The sequence below is a fragment of the Gambusia affinis genome, linkage group LG17 (genome assembly GCF_019740435.1).
Source record: "Gambusia affinis linkage group LG17, SWU_Gaff_1.0, whole genome shotgun sequence".
NCBI classification, from domain to species: Eukaryota; Metazoa; Chordata; class Actinopteri; order Cyprinodontiformes; family Poeciliidae; genus Gambusia; species Gambusia affinis.
This window is the reverse complement of record NC_057884.1, coordinates 2,505,031-2,526,175: the sequence shown is the minus strand read 5'-3', so window position 1 is coordinate 2,526,175 and position 21,145 is coordinate 2,505,031. Positions and strand designations below refer to the sequence as shown.

Below are 21,145 nucleotides of genomic sequence, written 5' to 3'. Positions count from 1 at the left end.
ACAGAATAATAAATTCTAATAAAGTTTTTAAAAGTAAGACTGTGCTGGATAACTAAAACACTTCGGTTTGCGAGAATAAATGAGTTGCTTTCTGATCCAGACCCATCTTTAAGTGGTCAAAGAATCTAAATGCTTGGAGCTTCACAGATTCTGACTTTGACAGAAAGTATTTCTTGTTTTTTTTTTTTATTTTACTAACAGACGGACAAATAAGTTCTTTTAGCTCCATCACAACTCAGCAGATCTCTACGAATTCATTAACAAAACATTTGCAATGGACAGAAAATAAATCAAAACACACAACATAACTTCAGCACAAAAATACACATTTTTTTTAGTCCCATTTAACACCAGTGTTGGAAGAAATTATTTTTGGTGGTGATGTGAAACTTTATTTGAAGTAATGTAACTATGAACCATTATGGATTGCACAGTTGTATCTATAGCTTTCTATGGCTGAGACTTAAGATCAACATTATTATGTTGCTGCTTTAGCATCAACATTTTAATCTTAAACTTTGGTTTATAGACTATTCAAATTCACATTTCCATATCTTTTTTATGAAGTCACTTTTGTTGTACAGTGAATGGTTATTAAAATGGTTAACCGTCAAACATAAACCAGCATTACGCCAGAAGTTTGTCAATGGCCTACAAACATCGTCACAGTTAAGCCTCTTGCAAAAATAAGCAATGAATCACATGACAAATTAAGATGAGCTTGATGATTTCCATTCTGATAAATAATATTTTTTGAAGGGCACTTTTGTTTACAGAGGCATTCATTGTATTAGTTTCGCTTGTGTGTACGGTGGACTTTGAGAGGGCGAACTTGCATCATTATGACATTATCAATATATTACTTGAAAATGGTCTCGAAACAACAATAATACTGGCAAAAATGTATCTTCCAGAAAATGTTGCTACTGTGACAGATCTTGCAAAAGTCTTATTTAATCAAATTTATCTTAGGTAAATTCAAACTTGTGTGCGCGCGTGCATGTGTACAAAATATCTATAATTATATCCAACTTCTTCCCCCCCAAAAAATTGTTCAAATATATTATATAAAGAACAAAGTGAGTTTTACAAAAATTTTAATACTGAAAATTTTGTACCTTGCATTAAACAAACATCCACAGCTCTACTGGGAAGCGCAGGAACTACGCTTCCCAGAATCCTCGGCTGTTGATGTGGAGGCGTCACCATTAGACCATAAACACTGGGACATGGTCTCAGATCTGAGTCGTTAATCAGAAAGGTGAAGGAGCCAGCCGGTGAAACTTCAGGCTTTCACCAGAAACGAAGCTGCTCGTCTCATGTTGAAACACCGTAAGGTCGTTTACAGGCAGCTAACTTCGTGTCGTGGCACAGCTGAACAGCTTGCAGACAAAGAAAGCTACTCCTTTGCCGTGAACACTGCCAGTGACCTGTGAACCTGTCAGAGTCAGGATGGCTGTTAATAAATCCAAAGTCTCAGTCGGATTCATCATAGTAGGTGTCCTGACTGCGTTTTTCGGTATCGTTCTCGTTTTTGTGGGGCCAATAGTCATCGATGACCAAGTGGTAAAGGTAAGGGGCGTTCTTGCATTTACGTTTAGCATAAATACAGCCGGTATTTTTATTTGCAGATGGACTTGAAGTCAAAGTTTGTTCAGAGGAGCGCGCGTGCAACCTCTACCTGATAACAGGCGCACGCGGGACTGTTATCAGCTTAGATAAAGAAATAAAGTAATGCAGAAATATGAAGCTGTGTTCAGGGTGAAAATGATGGAGTTTCTTTTTTGTTTGTTTAATGTGAGCTTTAATTAAGTCATTGAATTGTTGATAACGCTGACTGTGTGTAAGTTAAAGGTTATAAAACCAAACAAAAAAACTAAAAATCAAACAAACTATTTCGTAAGGGGAGAAAACGTGATCTGTTTTAGATCACCAGGCCATCTGTCAAGATCTCCTTAGATCTCAGTTACAAAACTGAGCTTTGTGAGGCCTCATGCAGCAGCTTTAGTTTGAGTTTATTCACAAAGTTCACTTTCAGGACTGCTTTAGCACATTTCAATTAAAGATATCTTAAATACAGTAGCATATTTTTGTTAAATTTGTACAACTGTAAATGCTTTAAATTATGGTTCTGGCCATGTTTCCAGTTAAAACATAGTTCAAAGAAGGTGAAGCTATATTTGAAATTTGTCTACAAGCAAAAACACTTTGTTGCAAAACTGTTGTAACAAAAAGGTAGCAGCAAAAAGAGTGAGTGGCTCTGCAAGTGGAAAAAAAAAAGATTTTTCTAAAGATGACTGGCCAATGTTGGATACTTTTAGAAAATAAATGGACTTGGAAATATAAATTTTTCTGACTTATTTCTAATAACAAAACATAATTGGAACACTTAGCAAATGGACAGTAACAAAAATTATGGTTATACATAAAGGTATTTATTCAAACGTATGCGAGTGTCTATGCATGCTTGTCAGCCAAAGCATGCATAGTTTATTGGACAAAATGCCTAGAGTCTTAAGCATCAGAATACAAAGAATCTTTGCCACGTTTTATGGGAGAACAGTTATTTTAAAATAAATAAACACTTGAAGACAGATGAGGATTAGAAATACCGTAATTGACCTTAGATGCTAAGTACCTGCAAAAATAATTACTAATGTGGAGCGGTCTGAGGAGGAAGTAGTTTCATGGTCTTTCTTTCAAATCTTATTAATCACTGAAAAAGAAACATTTTCTACAAAGTTCCCAAGATACGCATTTGATACGCAGATAAAACAGGGAAAACATGAAGATTTAAGGTGGAAAATTGCTTTCATATTTAAAATCCGAAGCAAGTAACAAACAAACAAACAAACAAAAAAACAGGTTAACTTAAAGTAACTAAACTTGGGTACATGTTTGTCTACATGTTGTTGGGTATATCATATCACATTTAATCTGTTAAAGTTATTCAGAAGAGAATGTGTTGCAGTTCAGCCTTCATCCCTCAGGCAATCTGAACATTTGACAAAATATTTGAAGGAAAGAGAGCAGATAACATTACTGAGGCAGGAAGTATGACATTTGGCTTATTTTATAGTTTTAATAATCCTCAGTGACACCAATTCAACTGTCAGGTATGCCGAAATAATAGGCAAACTAATTGGGTAGAAAAATGGCAATATTATCTTGGCAGGAAATAGAGGAAATTACTTTGAATCCATCAGAAAATGAGGAAATCACAAGATTATCCCTATGTATTTGTCAAATGTACTTTGACTGTTAGTTTTTTTCCCCCCACTATTGTTTGTGTGTTTATGCATTTAATGATTAGATTTTCCCTCCTAATTACCAGTCAGAGCCCATCAGGGGAACAATGGCCTCTTCATCTTGGGTCCACTGTTTGAAAGTTGTAGATTTTTTAAGAGACACTATAAATACATAATTAACTGTATTTTGATTTTAATTGCTGTAATAATAATAATAATAATAATCAAAACTTTGTGGTTTTTTTGTGTGTGTCATTAATCAAAAAAGTAACATTTTAAATAATTTGCAGTGATTGTGTTAAAATATATTTCCTATCCATAAGGACTCCTTCTCCCTCTCTCTTTTTTTGTCATTTCAGAACACAATCATTGATCCAAAGAATGACCTCACCTACACTATGTGGAAGGACCTCCCTGTGCCCTTCTTCATGTCCGTCTACTTTTTTCATGTCCTCAACCCTGAGGAGATCCTGAAAGGAGAAAAGCCCATGGTGGAGCAGAGAGGACCGTATGTGTACAGGTACAGAACTGCTGCACCTCCAGGCCTGCAGCTTTGCCACCCATTAGTTCTGCATGTTGCATGCATGGAGTTCAACTTGCTTTATAATGCAGGACCAAACATGAGAACTGCTGTTCCTTGGGAATACACTGCAAAAACATAAAATCTTGCCAAGTATGTTTGGTCTAGTCCACTTGAAGTAAGACAAAACTAGTTTTACAAGTTACTTTTCAGCAAGATAATGGCAATAATTCCTTAATATCGATAAATTGTGCTAGTTCCACCTGCATATTATTTTACTTATAATTACATATTTTTCCTCTTATAAATTAAAGTAATCTGCCAGTAGAATCAGTTTTCAGCAAAATCAAGGAATTACTGACTTAAGAGAATCTCCTCTATCTTGCTTAAAAGGTGCTTGTATATCAATTTTAGGTTTATTGATATTTGCATCAGAAACTAAACCAAGAATACTTGGTAAGATTTTGTGTTTTTGCAGTGTGAACACTTACATTTAAGAAATCTACTGAGGTTTATGTTGGATTTCTTTGGGCTTCGTGGAGAGAATTTTTGTATTTCATTCTGTTTTCATTACATTTTTAGTTTGAAAAAAAACAACTGTTGGTGGTTAGCACTGTTTTGAAACAAAAGTAGCTTGTGTGACCCAGATTTTTGCTGACTGAAGTGAGTGACTTCCTGTCATGCATGGATGGGATGATATTTGACAGAGATGCATGTTTTTTTTTTTCCCCCTTTTTTGTGGGCTCTAGTGTCCCTTATTTGAAAGTAGGCTGACAGGAAAGGGGGAAGGAGAGAGGGGAAGACATGCGGCAAACGTCGGCCGGGTCCGGGAATCAAACCCGCGACGGCCGCGTCGAGGACTGAAGGCCTCCAAATGTGGGTCGCGCTATCCCCTACGTCACCACAGCATGCCCCAGATGCATGTTTTTTTTAATTATTATTATTTCCTAGTGATTTTAAAAAAAGCTGTGAAGTCAGTTACTTTCACACGTCTCCAGGTCGATTTCTTTGCCCTTATTAAATAAAATTAAGAATTTAGGAAAACTGCTGTGTTGCATTTACTTAGGTAATCATTGTTTGAAAACTTGAATTTCATTTTTTTTATGTGGGTTTTTAATTAACCACTGAAAACAGGGATTGGGAACCCAACTCAATCAGCATACATTGATCAGGCACTATGTAGTTAAAGTAAATAGTCGTCAAACTGGTCACAGTTAGATCAGCCTTGTGGACGGACTGACTGATGGACTGACTGATGGACTGATGGACTGACTGACGGACTGACTGACTTGCTTGCTTTTGGTGACCATGGCTGTTTGATTGGCTCCTTGTCAGGAATCATGTGCAAGTCTTCAAATTCTGCTCAAGATAATACTCACTGCAATTACTTCAAACTAGTCCTCCTAAAAAAACACGAAACTACTCAGTGACAACATAAAAAATTAACATGTACCACAAAAGGGGCTTTGGAGGTCCACAGAAAAAACACTGGTACACAGCATGTGTATATATATGTATACTGTATATGTCATTAACCACCATGGATGATGACCATACTAACTAGCCTTATCAGGCATGATAAGGTTTTTGCTCTTACTGGGGACATGGACATGATTGACAGCACTAAAACCCACCTCCTGGATCCAAATAGAGTCCAGTTAGATCACTTCCTGTTTCGTTCTTATGTTCCAGAAAGCAGTGTCGGAAGGAAAACATCACTTTTCACCCCAACAGCACCGTGTCCTACAGAGAATACCGCAGATACTTCTTTGAGCCCTCCATGTCAGTTGGGAATGAGTCTGACGTCGTCACCATTCCCAACATGTTGGTGCTGGTATGAGAGCGTGCTCCAGTCTTTTCAGATCTCCCTTAATATTTCCCCCACATTCGGAGCTTTGTGTTTTGACTCCAACCCTTGCTTGCAGGGCGCAGCTGTGATGCTGGAGGACCTGCCCTATGCAGTGCGGCTGTTGATCAGCGCCACCTTCAAGACGTTCCAGGAAGGTCCCTTCCTGACCAAGACGGTGGAAGAGCTGATGTGGGGCTATGACAGCAAACTGGTCGAGTTCCTCAACAAGTACCTGCCGGGCATGTTGCCGTCCACAGGAAAGTTTGGCCTCTTTGCAGAGGTGAATATTAATGTGGTTTTGAAGCAAAAATAAATCAAAGGGAAATGTATATAGTAATAAAGTGGCTTTTATGTTAAATGCTAAAGTTTAGGACTTTTTTCCCCCTAATGCTGCTAAAATCTAGACTAACTTTTTCAATGATTACATCTCGGTTCTCTTTGCACCACTTCTTTCTAGTTCTGACTTTTGGTTTCTCATTATTTTGCTTTTATCAGTTTAATAACTCCAATACTGGTCTATTCACCACCCACACTGGGAAAGATGACATCAGAAACGTCCACAAAGTCGACTCCTGGAATGGCCTCACTGAGGTAAGACTAAAATAATACCACTTTCACATCACCACTCTTAAGTCTGGTGTAATCAAACTACAGGTTGTTTGTCTCGAAAGTCTAGTTGAAGTGAACTCTGGTGCAGTTTGAATGCTTTTGTGAACTAGACCAGCGCAGGGCATTCTGGGTAAATGCAACCAAAGCTTGTGCAGCTGTAACTGGAGAAATGGCTCATGGTCTTTTGCTAAAAACAAAATAGAAATTCTCCAACTGCTAAAATATGTTGCTGCTCCTTTTTTATTCACATTTTGGAATGAAAAATGTTGCACTCAGTGTCAAATTTGGAGGTTTTTGTTCCGTTTCCTTCAGTGTTCTTGTTGCAGCGCCACCACAGGCGAGTGGGGGAACAGGTTTTTCAAACGGTTTGGTTGGTTTGACAGTGCAGTGTGAAAGAGAACCGCGGCAGCTGAAAATGTAACAAATGTTTCAGTTTTAGACCCTGATCTAGCCCTCTAAGTCACCTTTTCAACTTTTTTTAATGACTGGATGCTTTTCCTACCTGATTGGATTCCCTTTTGTCTTAACAGCTGAAATACTGGAGGACACCTCAGTGTAACATGATCAATGGAACAGCCGGGCAGATGTGGCCTCCTTTTATGACAAAAGAGACAACTCTACCTTTCTACAGCCCAGACGCCTGCAGGTAGGAATACTTCCTCCACATCCTCTGTGAAACTTCTTCTTATTTCCTGTATAATTTCCTGTAATTAATTTCACTGTTATTTTAGATCTCTGGAGCTTGTGTATCAGCGACCAGGCGTGATGAACGGCATCCCTCTGTATCGATATGTCGCTCCCAAGACCATGTTCGCCAACGGGACGGATTATCCTCCAAATGAAGGCTTCTGCCCCTGCAGGCAGTCTGGGCTGCTCAACGTCAGCAGCTGCCGCTACAGTAAGTAGAGGGAGAGCAAAACATTACAAAGGTCACCGATTTACCTTTGACGTTGCTGGTCTCTGTGGCTTCTGAGCTTCATTTATTTTTTTTCTTTGTAAGCAGTACATGCAGTAAGCCTAATTTAATTTTGTTGTTGTTTTCTTTTAATTACAGCAGCATAGTGAGAGCTAGTGATTAATAACTTTATACCTCTAGGCTGATTTACATAGAGGGGGGGGATAATTCTTACTTAATGTCTCATGGTGAAGGGTTTTGTATCTTGTTTTCAGACTGTTTCTATGTGTTGGTTACTTGTTTCTTGTGTAAATGTTTCCTTTTGCTGATGTTTTTTTTACTTCTTTTAATAGAACTGTGTGTATTGTGTTCTGTCCTGTGAATTGTATAGTGAAGTGTTTTGTTTTTTGTGCTCACTTGTCTTGGGACAAAGGGTGAAATGTAGGTGTTGTGCTAATTCCTGCATATTTACACTGCCATACATTGTGGTAATGTTGATTAATGTACACTGTCCTTATCAAATAAATTAATTAAATGAAACTTCCCCTTTGAGTTGTAAGGGGATTCCTCCTCTTGACATTAAAACATTTTTTGAGCTGAAACCCTTATTTGCTCTCACATTTAGTTTGGGTTTCTGCACATTGCTCTTGCAGAAGAAGCATATTTGCTGCAGATTTATGTTGTTGTAGCATTGCGGTTTAGAGAAATAACTGCACCATTGTTTTTGTCCATTTTTAGACTCTCCGGTCTTCATCTCTCATCCTCACTTCTTTAATGCTGATCCTGTGCTGCTGGACTACGTGCTGGGTCTTTACCCCACTGAGGAGGAGCACGGGCTTTTCATTGACATTCACCCTGTGAGTTCCCATCCCACTTACAAACACATAAAAGAGTCGCCACTTTTAAGAAACCCATCCAGACTGTACCAAAACAGTTAAAATTGCAGAGGAAGAGAAGCTGGGGGATCCTTTTTTATTAATATTATGTGCTTCTATGCATTTTAAGATATTTCAGCAGGATATAAATTGTGATCTCAGCAAAAGAACCTGAACACACACAAGGTTGGAAGTTGTTTTCCTACATCTGCATAACCAGACTGTTTCCAAATTATGGATCCCTCATCCTTGGTATAAAACTCATGTGTTGATTCTGCCTGGTAGAGCTTTTCATCCAGAACTTCTCTCTCTGAGAGCACAAGCTCTCTGGATTGTGCACAGTATACATATAAACCTGACTGAGTGACTTTATCTAACAGTGCTTGGAAATACATATTTTTCCACAATATAAATACATTCTCAGAAGGATTTGAGTCAAAACTTTTCAGATGTGCCTGGATTTCTACTTGGCTACTGAGCAGCTAAGGACTCACACAAACACCTCATCACAGATGGCTCCACTTCTCCTTGGAACACGAATTAAAAAATATACAAATGCTGCCAATGAAACATTTGGAGAACATGCTTATTTATTATGACATCAAAAATGTTTAGGAAAAATAGATGTTTTTCTACATTTAAATGTGATAATACTGTATGTCGGGTCATAGCCGAAAAACAATTTGAAACCCAAACCTATACCAGACCAGGAGTGACAGGGGTCACCAAACTGGTATCAGGCTCGGAGTCTATTGGTACCATGCCAGGGATCAATAAATTAATAAAAATATGTCTCACACTCTAGAACTCTTGTTCGTTTGCCTAGAAAGTACAGTTTGTTTGTGAAGGTGTGAACATGGAGTCAAACTCATAAAAGCAAACTCTGCTCCGCCTAGAAACCTCAGTGGTTGACGTGAACACTGGCGTGGTTTGAATACATGTAGGAGAGGATCAGAGACTGCTTTAAAAGCAGCAAGTGGACTACAGCCCAGGGCATTCTAGGTAAATAAAACCAAAGCAAATGTGTGAGTCCAGCCCTGGCAGGGGAAATGAGGAAAAAAAAGAGAAATCCTACAACTGCTAAAATCTGACACCATTTTATTTTTGTTTGCATTTCATGAATAAGGAAGTTGTACTCAGTATCTTCTTCAGATCTCAGTTATCGGGTCATTTACTTGTTGTTGTTCTTGGTGCAGAGCCACCACAGGCAGAACATGTTTTTTTTAAAGGGTTTTGTTTGTTTGACACAGTGCAGTGTGGAAGAGAACCGCACCAGCTGAAAATGTAACAAATGTAGCAACTTTAGTCCCCAGTCAAACTGAGTCTACCAGACTATCAGGTGTAAAGGCATCTTTATTTTCTTCAGTAACTCATGATTTGCAATTCATGATCGTTTCACCCTGGAACGATTGGATCTGATTTTACCCAATCGTTAACCTTTGGCCTTGATGTATGAAATGTGCCAGCTCAATCATGAAGGAAGCTACTCTATGAAGCTTATTGGGTACCACCTCCTCTGCTCTTAACGGAGCCAGCTGGAAAATTAGACTGTCATTAAACTCTGTGGGGAGAAACTTTGCCAATAATAAAATGTCTTGTACCTTCCTTTTCCTCCAACTTTAATTGCAATATTCAGAAATGTGACCAACACAGATTTAACAATGTCATTCACTTCTTCCCCTGCCATTGCTAAAACTACAGGCAGAGTACAATTCTAAAACAGTGCAGAAAATCAACGTTTTGTTCACAATTTCTCCTTTTGTTTGATCTATCTCAATGGGACAAATCCCATGCAGACTGAGCGCCAAAGGATGGAATTGCCTAAGAAAGGCTACCGGAATATGAAGTCAAACTGCTGATCAAACATTCAAACCTCTGATGTCCTTGACGTCTGCTGCTGGGATCTTGAACAAAGATAGTCTGATTGCAATCATGGGCTAGTCGTGTCAGGGTCAACTGCAGGGTGAAATCTTTAGATGATAAGGAATTTGTTTCCCTTTTAAAGTTTTCATCCTATTATTAAGATTTTATTGTACCATTCTCATGACTTTAGAAGTCAGCATAATTTCTAACTTCCAAGCCTTATTAGGTTTATTTGATAGGGACACACACACATTAACAGACAAACTGAACAGAACAGAACAGCAGCAGCTTGTGTCCTGGTGCTTATAGTGTGAGCTAATTTGCAGCACTTGTCCCTAAATGTTCTTTTTAAACAACATATCTAAGAACGATGAGAAGGTGAATGACAATGACACATATGATGATCAGAATGTGTCGTTGTGTTGTAGCTGGTCAACAATGAGAGCAGTTTGGTGATGAGCAGACAGAGAGAATGAGGTTTAAAGTTAATTTGTTTTTTTTTTCTCTCATGAACATGTCTTAGGAAAATGATTCTGATTACATTAAATTTTACTGCTGATAAACCTGCAGGTCAGGTTGTTAGTAGTCACACTGCTGTCTCACCTGATGCTTGATGCAAGGATTGATAGGGCAGAACACAGCTATTGCTGTTACTTGACCCCACCCGTGTAAACCTCATATACCTTATCTTTTCACAGTGACATGGAAAGTGATAAGGTAATTGGAAATTGGGCTATTCGCTTCTATTTGCAGTTGTTTGTGAGGTTGTAAAGAACACTCTGATTCCAATAAAAAGAGAATAATCCAGCTTTGATAAGAAAGCAGATTGTGTACAAAGATGAAAGCTGGAAAGATGGAGTCGGTGTTTATTCAAACCTTCCTCTTCTGCAATGACCTGGAGTTATATAATGAAACACTCTGTGCAACATTTGCTTCTCCTTGCAAATATTTCTAAAATAACACCACAAAACACTAGCTGCATTTCCATTACAAATGTGCTCATGTAAAAAAAACAGTTGTGCATTTGCTGTGTTTCCATAAATTAAGAAATGAAATTAAAAGTGCATGTGAATAATCTTGATTTTGCAATAAGTCATTAAAACAGCATGTAGCTCATGTAAACATGAGTTATATTCATATTTCATCCATCGTGTTGGCACTCATAATCAGCCATCAGAGGAGACATTGGGGTCTTATTCAGCCGCAGGAGCTACAAGCTGCTTATACTTGGGAGTGTCTAAGTATGTTGCGTTTTGGGAAAATTGTATTTGGAAATTTTACAGAAGAGCTATGGATTAAATGTGTTGGAATGACCACTTTTATGAACTGTGTGATGCTGTCAGAGTTGCAGTTGGAGGCAGCTGCACATTGACTGAAACAACCAAAAACAAACCATCATTCTCCTACTTCCTCCCACTGCTCCTTTGTTGTTTGCGTCAGTAGTAACATTGGGCTGTTTATCATGTGAATCACAAAAATGTCTCCAAAGCAGTTTTGTGAAATACATCTATTTTGATGTGGCTGAGAAACCATCACATCTTACCACAAAAACCTTTTGTTGAAAAACTTTTTCAAAATTGCAGTGTTTCCCTTAAGCGAATCTATGTTCATGATCTCAATTTGCGCACGTTTATGGTTAGTGGAAACGCAGATAATGATTTTGATAGCAAAAGCAATCGTGAAACTCTGGTGACTTACAGAATGAACAGTTTCATGAAGATCAAGGAAAACTGCAGAGACTTAAAGGGAGGTTAGGTTCTAAGTAATATCCAACACTTTCAACGTCACAGATCTCTGTTCAATCCACCTGGAAAGAGCATGGTACAACTATAAACCTACAAAGACATGGCAGATGGGAATAATTGGATCATATTTATTTCCCCCACATCTTGGCTTAGAGTTGTTGTATTATCACAGCGGGAGATTATCTCCTGGACAAGCATTCACAGAGGAACAAGGGGAGCTTTTGTTGGATGTACCCTTGAGCTAGGGCATGCTGTGTAAAGTAAACTGTTGTATTTCAGTTGCTGCATGTTGGACAATGTTGGCTTCCTCACTTGTTTTGGTGTTGTGTGTTCCTGTTATTGATTGTTGGAAAGCTTGTGCACAGATTAGGAAATTTTTTCGATATTTTTTTTGTAATTTACTAAATTCCTAGAAGATTCAACATTGGCTTCATTTACATGAGAGAAACGGACACTAGGAGTTTCTCTAAGGATTTAGGTTATGTTATATTATTCCACTCAGATGGTAGTAGACAGTAGCGGCTTTTTGACCCATCTGGAGGCAGGTCCACATCTGAAAAGAATATAAATCAGATTTTCTTTGTCATCTTCTTAAACAAACACAGTTTTACTACAACTGTGTTTGTAGTACAACACTCATTGTACTCATTGTCTTGTGTATAATGGAAAGTGCTCACCTTAATAGCAGATTACAGAAGGTTTCAGGAAGTTGCATAATGAGTACCAAAGTGCAGGAAAGCTCTAATAGCTGGACATGCATGTGTTCTTTGTCAGGTGTGGTGATTGTCACTGGCCCCCAGTTGCATTCCTATTGTTTGCCCCTAATCGGCCTCCCCTCACTCCCACATCTGCCCTGATTTATATTGCTTTTTTATCAGAGCCACATGTCTGAGGACTGAGCCCTGTATTTAGCTGATGTCAGTTGTCTGGTTCTGAGGTGTGTCGCACTTTGTTCTGCCAGAAAATGTCCAGGTCATAACTGTGTCTTTACTTATTTGTCTTCCAAGTGTCACAAGCCATAACAATCTTGTTTCTTGGGGGATTTGGAAGGAGGGTCAGTGCACCTTCCAACAGTCCCATTTTCTGTTGTGAGCCAGCAGAATGTTTTCAGTGCATTTTTTTTTAGCAAATTGTAGACAAGCCTGTGTGTTCCTTTCATTCAGTAGGGGTTGGAACCTTGGAGTTTGCTCAGAGGCCAGACCTGCAGTGCTTCAAATGTTGTTCTCACTTCTTTTGTGACCTTCTGGATGAGCTGCTCTCTTGCAGTAATTTTAACAATATGGCTGCTCCATTGGCGATAATTGATCTACCTGGAGTTTCAAAACCTTAGAAATGATTTTCTAACTTTTCAAGACTGATGGACAATGACTTTGTGAAATGTTACTTATTGTCAAGTCAAGAAAAGCTTACAATATAGGCTCTACGTAGCTGTGGTTCCATTACAAATGTATCCTAAACTTTGTCAATATTCTGGTAAAACCATAAAAACACAATTTTGCAATTGTTGCATTTCAATTAAATAACAAATCCAATTAAAGACACATGTGAGAAAGTTTGCTCGTGCGATGTCATTTAAAAAACCCGTGTGATGCACAAAATGTGTTTCCATTGCAGTTTTTCAAAACAAACCAATTTCTGTATGGCCAAATAGCCACCAGCAATTATATGGTCAATGGAAAGGCTGCTAGTGCTATCAGGTGGTGGAACTAACACTATCCTGCTTCAGAGTCCATTGAAGGGTGTAGTGGTGGCTCAAAGATTGACTAAGGCTCACCATCGACTGGATCAATAACCAATATTGGTCATAAGTCTGAAGCTTCACCTTTATTCACAAAAAAATAAAGAATTGATCTGGTAGAAAATGTTTTTCAACTTAAGGCAAGATATTAAAAAGTGCTTCTCCAATCTCTCTCCCCCTCATTTTCAAGCCACACAGAAGAAACCGGAGACATTGCTCAGTCTGTGAGTTATTGTTAAGCTAGCCCAAATAAATACAGCACATTATATCCAGTTTCCTTCAAAATAAAGATGAGGGTTTTTTTTCAAGATGAAACCCATGGTACTTCTAAAAAGAAATAATGATCAGGTCATACAGTTGACTGGTCATACAGACCTGTCAACTTTTCAGGCAGGTAATACAGACAAGCCACATCCCCCCACAACTTTGGCAGCTTGCTATACCACTGAAGCTAAGCCATGTGAAGCTTGAGCTGTTGCTTTTTGGCTTTTATTTTCTGCGTATTGGAGGAGCCCTGTGAATATTTCCAACTGTCATCAAGCGTTTTCCACTGGTCAATAGTCTTTCTCTACTCTAAACAACAATCTCCAGATATCTGCTAATGGTTTCCCAGTTTGATGGACAGCAATAGTTGCTTTGCTAAGGTCATTGCTGACATCTATCCCCCTTCGCGACATGCTCACACTCACACCAGAGTGCTTGAAAACTGCTTGCTGTGAAAAATGCTTTATGTTTCCCATCCCAGTTTGATGATAAGGATTTCCTCCTTTTCTTTAACATGCATGCTTCCTTGGAAATTAGCATTGTTCAGCTTTCTGTTCATTGCATAATTACTGATAACTAAAAATCCACATGGATTTTATTCCCCCTGTGACTTCTGTTTTGTGTGTGTGTGTGTGTGTACAGCTCACAGGTGTCCCTCTGAATGTGTCCATACGCCTACAGCTTAATCTCTACATGAAGAGAGTATCAGGAATTACGTAAGACTTTTGAATTATCACATTGTCCATTTTGTCACCTATTGTTTATTGTAGTGCCCTGTCATTTTCAACAAGTTGCTGCTCCCTGTGTCTAACCTTGCTTTCTTTGTAGTGGTGTTTGAAGTTTTATGTTTTTGACCTTGCAGGGAAACTGGAAGGATTTCAGAGGTGGTGATGCCCATGCTGTGGTTTGAGGAGGTAAGCTGCTGATGTTGTGCATCTTGAGAGGCTGATGCCTACAGATCCAGTCAATAAATTAGAATGTTATAAAAAGCACATTTATTTTACATTAATTTAGGAACTTTATCACATTTTATAGATTATTTTTATATAGATGGATGTTTGAAAATAGATGGGTTTTTGTCCAAGAAACCAAAAACAAATCTTCCTCCCCCTACTACTGACTGTTGTTTTCTTTGTTGTTTTCAGCAATATTAACCTCCATCTATGATCCAAAATCAATTTTTCCATTACAGTTTTGTGAAATGCATCTATTTTGATATGGCTGAAAAGGCACTTCCTCCTAGTGCAAAAATGTTTTATTGAAAAATATGAATTTTTTCGAAATCGGTGTGTTTCTGTTAAGCAAATTTGTTTTCCTGTTTTTAATTTGCACAATTCTATGGCTAACAGAGACAGAGCGAAGCTTTGGCTTTCCAGAAATTTTTAAATCGCTTTTTGGTCATTTTGGGCTGGTGAATGGAAGTTGCAGGATACAGGGCATTTATTTCGTTAGCATTTTATTTTTTTTCTTAAATATGTGTAAAATGGGAAGATAGGTCTAGCTAAATATGGGACAAAACCTGAAATGCTGCCAAAAAATCAACCAGAAATATTTCTTTCTGAGCCAAATCAAGAGTAAAACAGTTTTTGCTTCCTTTGCCTCTGCAGAAAGGATACATTGATGGACCGATCCTCACTACGTTCCACACTAACCTGGTTATTCTCCCTGCTGTCATGGAGTACATGCAGTACATCTTCATAGCCCTCGGCCTGCTCACCACCATAGTGGCCGTCCTGGTGTTTTACAAAGTCAAGGTAAGAATCCCCAACAGCCAGCTGCTGCCATTGACACTCTGCCTGTGGCTCGCTGCATGTTTTCCAACTAGTGGATGGAAGAAAAGAGCAGGAGAGACTACACTGAGGATCAATGGCATAATTAGGCTTTTCATAAATGCACAATATGCTGAGAATGGACAGTATAAGTCTTCAGCAACTTTGCGTATCTGTCGATTTTAGCCAGATGCAGAACAGGCAAATTTATGGGAATTATTTTCCACAAAGGAACATATTTCCATCACAGCTGTTGGTGAAGACGTGCAGTCGCTCCTGCTCCTTCCAGGATCATGCTTTGTTTGTCTACAAGTTAAACTATGAACCCTGCTTTGGCTAACCTGACAAGGAGAGTAAAAAGTCCAAATCTCTCCAGTGTTGCTGGCTGTTGAAACTCCCCCTCCCCAGCTGCTGCTGATTATTCTTCCTGCCTGTTTATCTCATCATCGTTAACTCGTAAATGAGAGCCTATCAGTTATGGCTAAATTAGTGGGGGACATTACGCAGTAGTGTTGATCAGAAAGGTCAAAGTCATCTTTGTTTTACACACAGCTGCTCTCTGAATGGACTGCTGACAGCGGAACAGGAAACACACAAGATCAGATTTGGTTCTTCTGCTTTGTTATTGTGTTCTACACTGAACACGTTCTTAGTTGTTTTAGTAATTTATAGCGCAGACTAATGTCATCATGACTGATTAATTACTGAACGATCAAAAACGGATAAAACGAGCTAATACAGTCCATCAATAAAGTGTCAGTCTTATCTCTGTCATTCCTTTGTGTTATAAAACGAGTCATGGGTAGAGTTGTAAAATAACATGAAAAAGCTTTGAAGGTTAACAAGTAAAAGTTGGTGTAATGATAACAGATTACATACTATTTTTGTGATATGTATCGTATTTGTAGCAGACAGACAGCCAGCAGCATGGAAAATAAAACAAAATGTAATATTTTACTGAAATCTTTTACTGAACTGTAAAAGATTTGAATATTTTTGACAAAGGCTCTTCATTTGCTTCCAGACGTCTAGTAATAAAGCAGCGACTTCTCCATTCTTTGAGAATTCTTGGGTTTGTACAACCGCCTCATACAAATCATCCAAATTAAGAAACAGCTTAAAATCTTTGACTCGTTAACTTTAATAATCAAATTGATGTGAAACATATATATTTTTTAAATTATCTTCCCAAATCATTGCACAAGTTTTTGATTGTCAGTTAATCTGGGACTTTAAATGGATGAAGACAAAATCGTAAGATAGAAAAAAAGGTCCAATGGCAGCTTTTCGATAGCTTGGAAGTCCCCATAATCAGACTTGGTGTGTTATAAATGCATATTTGTTTCACTGTGCAACAATAAACTTTCAGACGCTCTCTTATACACAGTATGAACAGTAATTCACATAAGGACTGGGCATTGAACCTCCCCTCTAGTAGGAATGGACAGTTATCAGGTTCAACAAGGTGAGGAGTCCACCAAGTGGTGCCAAAAGGTTTTCTTTAGTTTCTGTTTCAATATTGTAAATGGAGTAATATGGCCAGTCCTTATTTCTGTGAAAGATAGTGGGCATTAGTTCATTAAGCCTTTCATACTTCCTGTAGTCAGAAATACACCAGAGTGGCCTCTGGGTAGAAATGCCACCAAAAATAACTTGGCAAATAAAAAAGGAATTTAATTATATGTTTATTTTAATATTTTAAGTAAGTAGCTATTTCTAATATACTTTTCTAAAATCTGCAGAATGTGCCAATTGAATAATTAATAGATTAATTGTGAATCTATCAATTCACCGTTAATTATTTGCAGCCCTAGTTCACAACACATTCTGAGCAGCAATTATGCCAAACCTTTACAAATAACACATACATTAACTGATTAATGATTGGACAGCAGAAGGTGCTTAATCCAAAAAATGCTCAACAGACGATTCACCCTTTTGCTACAAATGATCAAGCATTCGCTAAAGGACTGCTGTACATTTTAGGCAATAAAATCTTATCTTATTTGAAAAAGAATTGGGCTTTTTTACAGTAATTTGAAACCAGTGAAGCTAAAACTGTGACACTTGAGAGGGTGGGTAGAACAAAAGATTTTTTCACCTTAAATGAAAAATGTATACATTTATTGTGGAGGTTTGACACACTTCCTGCTCTGAAAGTATTGTTTTGTCAGCAAATTACACATTTCTTTTAGCCTGTATGCCCCAGTTAACAATTAATTGATTATTAAATTAGTTGACGATTATTGCAATAATCCATTCATCACGATTAAGCTGATTATTCATTTAAGCCCCAGTAGATTTGGCAAGTTGGCTCACAAAATGTATGAACTCTTTGTATTTCTAACCTGGTAGTTTGGGAAGAAAAGTAATGAAGCTACAACTGATGGCTAACTGTGATTAAGTTTGGGAAGCACAATTCTGCTGAGGCTTTAAAGAAAAACTAACAAAGTGGGGAAGTCACGTCAGGAAGGTGCTGCAGGACGGAGGGAATCCAGGGTTCCTCTGAAAAATCTCATAAATGATCCTCCTATAGAATTTGTGCATCATATCTTCTATAACTATATTAAATCACTGCAACAATTTCAGAGAAATGTGTCCTCTTTTAATGTGCCTGAAATTTTTATGTAGCAAAATTCATTTGCTTTTATGTAGCAAAATGAATGAGTTGATTCCTTAACATACAGACTGTTCCAAATGACCACTCTGCCTGGACGTCCTTCTGACTTCCTACTAATCATGGCTGAGATATAACCAATTGCCTGCCCTTATAATTCACTGCATGACACACTCAATTGCCCACAGAAAATAATCCGTGCATGGACAATCCCTGAAATCTCTATCTGAATTACAACACTATATTTTTTTTGTTTGATATTTTCTAATTGGCCCATTTGTAAGGCAATTTGATCATCCTTTAGGCAACCAGTAGTGGGCAGGGTAAAGGCTCACATGGCTTTGAAACACAGGACAAAAGTATGAGGTATTCAGGTAGGTTCACACTCAAAGGCATGCACGTAGCAAACGGTACACTGGGAGTGATTACTAATGTCCAACACCTGCAGAGGAAATAAACACCGTGTCTGCTTTTGTTTTTCACAAAAACCCAATTGTGTTTTGTGTCTGTTGCTGTCTGTATTTTTGCATGATGGTAGCTCTTCTGCAGGGGGTAACGCTGGACCTGACCTAATCATTCGCAAGCAAACTAGATTTGTTTTTAGCGCTTGGCTAAAAACAAACAAGGTTAGGAATAGCATTCCTATGTTAGACAGAAACTATTTAGCAGTTCATTTCTGTTTGAACTCAAAACCTTTAAACTGCTTTTAAAGGTGGTCAAAGGTTCCAGAAGGTTGTGTGATGACTGTGGAGGTAAAGAAAAATGAAATGAATCAAAACAAAGTCATCTCATAACTTCTAACTAGTGGGTCAACATGATTTACCTGGCTCAGCTATTTTTACTTAATTGTATCAATCAAGATGTCTCACAAGATATACTTTGCGGCCATGCTTTGTGACCGGTTGAGTTTGGAGAGTATGCATTCACATAACTCCAACCCTCGTGGGATTTCCAGAGAAATAGGATGGAGCTGATGCAAGATAATGACTTTAATTTATACCCTTGTATTTGTATATGTTAACCAAATTTTATTACAGTATATCACCAGCAGGTAAGCAACACCTACAAAGCTTGCAAAGAGAATACTGATCATCTGACCACATCAGACCTTTATTAGAATACTATGAATACTGGAAATCCTCTCTAAAGACGATTATGATGGCCTATTTCAATAGTTCAGACACCAGATATACCTGTACATGCTTTAAAAGCACAATGGAAACGATCTTAGCACGACCACAGAGGTAAACATCCACAGTCTTCCTTTCTCTGTTCATAAACATCGCTCCTGGTTTGTCTGCTTTATCCGCAGGAAAACAACTGTAGTAGAACTGTGGTCTAAATGAGCAGGACAGCTGTCACACTGTTAAAAGTTTCCCTTGTGTTTCAGTGGTGTACAAAGAGTACATAATAATCCTGTATCATTGTTTTACACAATCTGATACTTCAGTTTGATCCCCTGTTGAGTCTTATTGTGTTACGTCTGTGGAAATTAAGCAACCTCATACTCAAATATTACAGCAGAGGATGATAATAACATCACTCTCAGTCTGCTCTGATGAAGATTCATCCCAACCACATGCCAAATGATTTAAATGCCCCCAACTGATAGCAGTCCAACCTATTTAATGGTTAATTGGTCTAATAATTATTTTGGTTAAATGGGCAGTGGTTTAAAATTTTACATCATCTTATAAATGTTATTCCCTCATCAAAAACACAACTGGAGTGTTACCTGGATTCTTTCATGCATATTTTAGAAATCTTTTAATCTCCCATGGCAACCATTTGTTTCAGAAAGGGCAAGATATTTTATTCAGAGACGGAGACACAATCATATTTAATATATAAGGTATTTTTATAACAACTGAAGGTAACATATGATTATGCTATAAAATGACTTAGAAAGCATACAATACTGGCCCTTTAAACGCTCTTAGGGTTTCTGCCATGTGTCATTTTTCAGGAAATCCCTGGCTTATTGTCCAACTGCTTTCAGAACAGGTTAGAATTACAATAGCAAGGCTCATAAATAAAAGACTGAAGACATTTAGAGTTTGCAAAGAGTCAACATTTTAAGATGCAGAAACCATAAAAGAAATCAAAGCTTTAAAGTTGGTTCAAAGTATTTTTACACAGAACCTCATAGGAGTGCTTGCAGGTCTTAGCATTTCATTTATCATGTGAATGGTGAATAATTTATTTTTGTATTCATCTCACAGAGAGAAACATGTGAAGGAGACGCCTCTCTGAGGGAAAGCACGAGCACTTCAACTCATGAACGAACCCCTCTGCTTCAAGACAAGCAACACTGACATACTCCCCCCTCCAAAAAAAAAAAAAAAAAAATAAAACTTGTACCGACTCAGCTGCTCAGAATATGGAACAAGATACAAAACGCCATATTACGTAAACTGAAGGTTTACACAACACTCAGCCAAAGATGGTCGCTGACTTTTCAAGGTTTGTTAAAACAGTCAGCTGCTTACATGTGTGACCGTTTTAAATATGCAGATTTTTCTCCCCCACTGTCGTCGTCTCAGCTGATCTATTTTATACGTCTTATTTCATCACCAATGACAGCAGTGGATAGAAACTGTTAGAAAAATGCTTTAGCTGTGACTACAAGGGAGCCAATTAAATTTATTTCTTTTTAGCCAGATGTTTTGTATTTTAATCACAAATGTGCCTTCATCATGGGAATTTATTGAGTCCAGTTGAGCTCCTGTGTTGTTGCTTTCTGTTTACACTGAAGAGTCTGGAGATTGAACTGGGCTCGTTTTTAACCCTCACCACAGTTTTGCACATACAGCTGTGACAATCGTCGAGTTGAGCAGAGGAGACGCACTCCTTGTTATGTACTACTGTCTTCTGTTAGAGTTTAAATGTATATGTTCGGGATGACGCAGTTAACGCTGTTTGATGTCCAGCACACGTTTATTGTGTAAAAGAAATGAGTATTAAATAAGAATAAAATGCACATAGAAATAAACTGATGTTTGACATCAGTTTAGACTGAAGTTCTCAGAGATCTTCAGTCTCTATCTTCTCATTTTCAGTAGATGTCAACCTGTACTGTCTTTTTTTTAAATTTGTGGAAGGAATAAATGTTAATAAAATGATCTGAATAAAGATTTTGCAACAATTGAGGAA

General features: G+C 38.0%; 1 protein-coding gene across 4 annotated transcripts; it reads left to right on the top strand.

Annotated features, from left to right (window-relative positions):
- The first annotated feature begins 1,174 nt into the window (after window positions 1–1,174).
- Window positions 1,175–21,145, top strand: scarb1 (scavenger receptor class B, member 1). 4 transcript variants are annotated; one of them, XM_044095825.1, is made up of 14 exons: window positions 1,175–1,572; window positions 3,608–3,768; window positions 5,461–5,602; window positions 5,694–5,897; window positions 6,113–6,208; window positions 6,757–6,872; window positions 6,958–7,124; window positions 7,860–7,978; window positions 14,249–14,322; window positions 14,469–14,520; window positions 15,214–15,360; window positions 16,400–16,447; window positions 18,297–18,366; window positions 20,215–21,145. In XM_044095825.1, the coding sequence occupies exons 1-14, from the start codon at window positions 1,453–1,455 to the stop codon at window positions 20,226–20,228; spliced, it is 1,530 nt and encodes a 509-aa protein (XP_043951760.1). In that variant the 5' UTR covers window positions 1,175–1,452; the 3' UTR covers window positions 20,229–21,145. The 4 variants fall into 4 exon arrangements, with proteins under 4 accessions (XP_043951760.1, XP_043951762.1, XP_043951759.1 ...); XM_044095827.1 differs by lacking the exon at window positions 16,400–16,447; XM_044095824.1 differs by lacking the exon at window positions 18,297–18,366.